At 44.8% G+C, this 6,000-nt stretch overlaps 1 protein-coding gene across 3 annotated transcripts in view; it reads left to right on the top strand.

Annotated features, from left to right (window-relative positions):
- Positions 1 to 5,428: 5,428 nt before the first annotated feature.
- Positions 5,429 to 6,000, top strand: part of TYMS (thymidylate synthetase) — a 36,039-nt gene continuing 35,467 nt past the window's right edge. Inside the window, exons 1-3 of one of the 3 annotated variants that reach the window (XM_069731162.1) lie at positions 5,456 to 5,564; positions 5,619 to 5,726; positions 5,799 to 5,955. In XM_069731162.1, the coding sequence (XP_069587263.1) occupies positions 5,520 to 5,564; positions 5,619 to 5,726; positions 5,799 to 5,955 (310 nt within the window). In that variant the 5' untranslated portion in view covers positions 5,456 to 5,519. Of the gene's footprint in view, positions 5,727 to 5,798; positions 5,956 to 6,000 lie in introns of all 3 variants that reach the window. The other 2 variants (XM_069731161.1, XM_069731163.1) reach the window with 2 other exon arrangements.

Here is a 6,000-nt window from a genome sequence, read left to right as displayed (position 1 = left end):
TGTACATGTATATTCATATATGTGTGACCACACTGCCGCCCGGTCTGTACATCGTATATAAATATATGTGTAACCACACTGCCGCCCGGTCTGGTAGACTGGGACAATATCCTCAGAAATAAGAATACAGATAATAAATGGAAAATGTTTAAGAACATCCTAAATAGGCAGTGTAAGCGGTTTATACCTTGTGGGAATAAAAGGACTAGAAATAGGAAAAACCCAATGTGGCTAAACAAAGAAGTAAGACAGGCAATTAACAGTAAAAAGAAAGCATTTGCACTACTAAAGCAGGATGGCACCATTGAAGCTCTAAAAAACTATAGGGAGAAAAATACTTTATCTAAAAAACTAATTAAAGCTGCCAAAAAGGAAACAGAGAAGCACATTGCTAAGGAGAGTAAAACTAATCCCAAACTGTTCTTCAACTATATCAATAGTAAAAGAATAAAAACTGAAAATGTAGGCCCCTTAAAAAATAGTGAGGAAAGAATGGTTGTAGATGACGAGGAAAAAGCTAACATATTAAACACCTTCTTCTCCACGGTATTCACGGTGGAAAATGAAATGCTAGGTGAAATCCCAAGAAACAATGAAAACCCGATATTAAGGGTCACCAATCTAACCCAAGAAGAGGTGCGAAACCGGCTAAATAAGATCAAAATAGATAAATCTCCGGGTGCGGATGGCATACACCCACGAGTACTAAGAGAACTAAGTAATGTAATAGATAAACCATTATTTCTTATTTTTAGGGACTCTATAGCGACAGGGTCTGTTCCGCAGGACTGGCGCATAGCAAATGTGGTGCCAATATTCAAAAAGGGCTCTAAAAGTGACCCTGGAAATTATAGGCCAGTAAGTCTAACCTCTATTGTTGGTAAAATATTTGAATGGTTTCTGAAGGATGTTATTCTGGATTATCTCAATGAGAATAACTGTTTAACTCCATATCAGCATGGGTTTATGAGAAATCGCTCCTGTCAAACCAATCTAATCAGTTTTTATGAAGAGGTAAGCTATAGGCTGGACCACGGTGAGTCATTGGACGTGGTATATCTCGATTTTTCCAAAGCGTTTGATACCGTGCCGCACAAGAGGTTGGTACACAAAATGAGAATGCTTGGTCTGGGGGAAAATGTGTGTAAATGGGTTAGTAACTGGCTTAGTGATAGAAAGCAGAGGGTGGTTATAAATGGTATAGTCTCTAACTGGGTCGCTGTGACCAGTGGGGTACCGCAGGGGTCAGTATTGGGACCTGTTCTCTTCAACATATTCATTAATGATCTGGTAGAAGGTTTACACAGTAAAATATCGATATTTGCAGATGATACAAAACTATGTAAAGCAGTTAATACAAGAGAAGATAGTATTCTGCTACAGATGGATCTGGATAAGTTGGAAACTTGGGCTGAAAGGTGGCAGATGAGGTTTAACAATGATAAATGTAAGGTTATACACATGGGAAGAAGGAATCAATATCACCATTACACACTGAACGGGAAACCACTGGGTAAATCTGACAGGGAGAAGGACTTGGGGATCCTAGTTAATGATAAACTTACCTGGAGCAGCCAGTGCCAGGCAGCAGCTGCCAAGGCAAACAGGATCATGGGGTGCATTAAAAGAGGTCTGGATACACATGATGAGAGCATTATACTGCCTCTGTACAAATCCCTAGTTAGACCGCACATGGAGTACTGTGTCCAGTTTTGGGCACCGGTGCTCATGAAGGATATAATGGAACTAGAGAGAGTACAAAGGAGGGCAACAAAATTAATAAAGGGGATGGGAGAACTACAATACCCAGATAGATTAGCGAAATTAGGATTATTTAGTCTAGAAAAAAGACGACTGAGGGGCGATCTAATAACCATGTATAAGTATATAAGGGGACAATACAAATATCTCGCTGAGGATCTGTTTATACCAAGGAAGGTGACGGGCACAAGGGGGCATTCTTTGCGTCTGGAGGAGAGAAGGTTTTTCCACCAACATAGAAGAGGATTCTTTACTGTTAGGGCAGTGAGAATCTGGAATTGCTTGCCTGAGGAGGTGGTGATGGCGAACTCAGTCGAGGGGTTCAAGAGAGGCCTGGATGTCTTCCTGGAGCAGAACAATATTGTATCATACAATTATTAGGTTCTGTAGAAGGACGTAGATCTGGGGATTTATTATGATGGAATATAGGCTGAACTGGATGGACAAATGTCTTTTTTCGGCCTTACTAACTATGTTACTATGTTACTATGTTATATATGTGACCACACTGCCGCCCGGTCTGTACATCGTATATAAATATATATGTGACCACACTGCCGCCCGGTCTGTACATCGTATATAAATATATATGTGACCACACTGCCGCCCGGGCTGTACATGTATATTCATATATGTGCGACCACACTGCCGCCCGGTCTGTACATCGTATATAAATATATGTGTGACCACACTGCAGCCCGGTCTGTACATGTATATACATATATGTGTGACCACACTGATGCCCGGTCTGTACATCGTATATAAATATATATGTGACCACACTGCTGCCCGGGCTGTACATGTATATTCATATATGTGTGACCACACTGCGCCCGGTCTGTATATGTATATACATATATGTGACCCCACCGCCCCCCGGTCTGTACATGTATATACATATATGTGTGACCACACTGCCCGGGCTGTACATGTATATTCATATATGTGTGACCCCACTGCCGCCCGGTCTGTACATCGTATATAAATATATATGTGACCACACTGCCGCCCGGTCTGTACATCGTATATAAATATATATGTGACCACACTGCCCGGGCTGTACATGTATATAAATATATATGTGACCCCACCGCCCCCCTGTCTGTACATATATATAAATATATATGTGACCACACTGCCGCCCGGTCTGTACATGTATATACATATATGTGTGACCACACTGCCCCCCGGTCTGTACATGTATATAAATATATATGTGACCACACCGCCCCCCGGTCTGTACATGTATATAAATATATATGTGACCCCACCGCCCCTCGGGCTGTACATGTATATAAATATATGTGTGACCACACTGCAGCCCGGTCTGTACATGTATATACATATATGTGTGACCACACTGATGCCCGGTCTGTACATCGTATATAAATATATATGTGACCACACTGCCCGGGCTGTACATGTATATAAATATATATGTGACCCCACCGCCCCCCTGTCTGTACATATATATAAATATATATGTGACCACACTGCCGCCCGGTCTGTACATGTATATACATATATGTGTGACCACACTGCCCCCCGGTCTGTACATGTATATAAATATATATGTGACCACACCGCCCCCCGGTCTGTACATGTATATAAATATATATGTGACCCCACCGCCCCTCGGGCTGTACATGTATATAAATATATGTGTGACCACACTGCAGCCCGGTCTGTACATGTATATTCATATATGTGTGACCACACTGCCGCCCGGTCTGTACATGTATATACATATATGTGACCCCACCGCCCCCCGGTCTGTACATGTATATACATACATGTGTGACCACACTGCCCGGGCTGTACATGTATATTCATATATGTGTGACCCCACTGCCGCTCGGTCTGTACATCGTATATAAATATATATGTGACCCCACCGCCCCTCGGGCTGTACATGTATATAAATATATGTGTGACCACACCGCCGCCCGGTCTGTACATGTATATAAATATATATGTGACCACCCCCCCCCCCCCGTCTGTACATGTATATAAATATATGTGACCACACCGCCCCCCGGTCTGTACATCTATATAAATATATATGTGACCACACCGCCCCCCGGTCTGTACATGTATATAAATATATATGTGACCACACTACCACCTGGTCTGTACATCGTATATAAATATATATGTGACCACACTGCCCCCCGGTCTGTACATGTATATAAATATATATGTGACCACACCGCCCCCCGATCTGTACATGTATATAAATATATATGTGACCACACCGCCCCCCGGTCTGTACATGTATATAAATATATGTGACCCCACCGCCCCCCGGTCTGTACATGTATATAAATATATATGTGACCCCACCGCCCCCCGGTCTGTACATGTATATTCATATATGTGACCACACTGCCGCCCAGTCTGTACATCGTATATAAATATATATGTGACCCCACTGCCGCCCGGTCTGTACATGTATATACATATATGTGTCTGTGACCACACTGCCGCCCGGTCTGTACATGTATATACATATATGTGACCACACTGCCGCCCGGTCTGTACATGTATATAAATATATATGTGACCACACTGCCGCCCGGTCTGTACATGTATATACATATATGTGTGACCACACTGCCGCCCGGTCTGTACATGTATATAAATATATATGTGACCACACTGCCGCCCGGTCTGTACATGTATATAAATATATATGTGACCACACTGCCGCCCGGTCTGTACATGTATATTCATATATGTGTGACCACACTGCCGCCCGGTCTGTACATTGTATATAAATATATATGTGACCCCACCGCCCCCCGGTCTGTACATGTATATTCATATATGTGACCACACTGCCGCCCAGTCTGTACATCGTATATAAATATATATGTGACCCCACTGCCGCCCGGTCTGTACATGTATATACATATATGTGTCTGTGACCACACTGCCGCCCGGTCTGTACATGTATATACATATATGTGTGACCACACTGCCGCCCGGTCTGTACATGTATATAAATATATATGTGACCACACTGCTGCCCGGTCTGTACATGTATATAAATATATATGTGACCACACTGCCGCCCGGTCTGTACATGTATATTCATATATGTGTGACCACACTGCCGCCCGGTCTGTACATGTATATACATATGTGTCTGTGACCACACTGCCGCCCGGTCTGTACATGTATATACATATGTGTCTGTGACCACACTGCCGCCCGGTCTGTACATGTATATACATATGTGTCTGTGACCACACTGCCGCCCGGTCTGTACATGTAGATACATATATGTGACCACACTGCCGCCCGGTCTGTACATGTATATAAATATATATGTGACCACACTGCAGCCCGGTCTGTACATGTATATAAATATATATGTGACCACACTGCAGCCTGGTCTGTACATGTATATAAATATATATGTGACCACACTGCAGCCCGGTCTGTACATGTATATAAATATATATGTGACCACACTGCCGCCCGGTCTGTACATGTATATACATATATGTGACCACACTGCACACCACTGTCTCTCTATGTATAAATATATATAGCACAGCCACACGGTCTGCACACATATAGACACACGCACAGGTTAGTGTGGGGAGTGGGGACACCGCGTGTACTCAAGGACAAGCACGCACAGGAGACGCTGAGAGAGGAGGAGACAGACTTTAAGGCGCCAGAATTTAAAATAGCGGGAGAAATTCCCGCTGTTCAGTGAGCAGGAGATCCTCTATCTCGTCCTACACAAGATGCCGGTGGCCGCGGAGGTGACGGGACCCAGCGCTCAGGAGCAGGTACGGTGTGAGGAGCAGGCACGGTGTGAGGAGCAGGCACGGTGTGAGGAGCAGGCACGGTGTGAGGAGCAGGCACGGTGTGAGGAGCAGGCACGGTGTGAGGAGCAGGCACGGTGTGAGGAGCAGGCACGGTGTGAGGAGCAGGCACGGTGTGAGGAGCAGGTACGGAGTCCGCACCCGGCGGCAGGAGGAGCATGAATGAGCGGCTGAGCTGAGCGCACTTCCTTCTTGCAGGGAGTGAATGGCGGGCAGCACCAGGAGCCTCCCCATGACGAGCTGCAGTACCTGGAGCAGATCCGGCACATCCTTCAACGGGGCTACCGCAAAGAGGACCGAACTGGTACCGGAACCGTGTCTGTGTTCGGTATGCAGGCTCGGTACAGCCTGCGGGGTAAGTGTGTGGCTGATGATGGAGACTGTCCTGTACACATCAATG

Source organism: Ranitomeya imitator, chromosome 6 (genome assembly GCF_032444005.1).
Source record: "Ranitomeya imitator isolate aRanImi1 chromosome 6, aRanImi1.pri, whole genome shotgun sequence".
Lineage (NCBI taxonomy): Eukaryota > Metazoa > Chordata > Amphibia > Anura > Dendrobatidae > Ranitomeya > Ranitomeya imitator.
The sequence above is the reverse complement of the archived record's forward strand: the minus strand, read 5'-3'. Positions and strand labels throughout refer to the sequence as shown.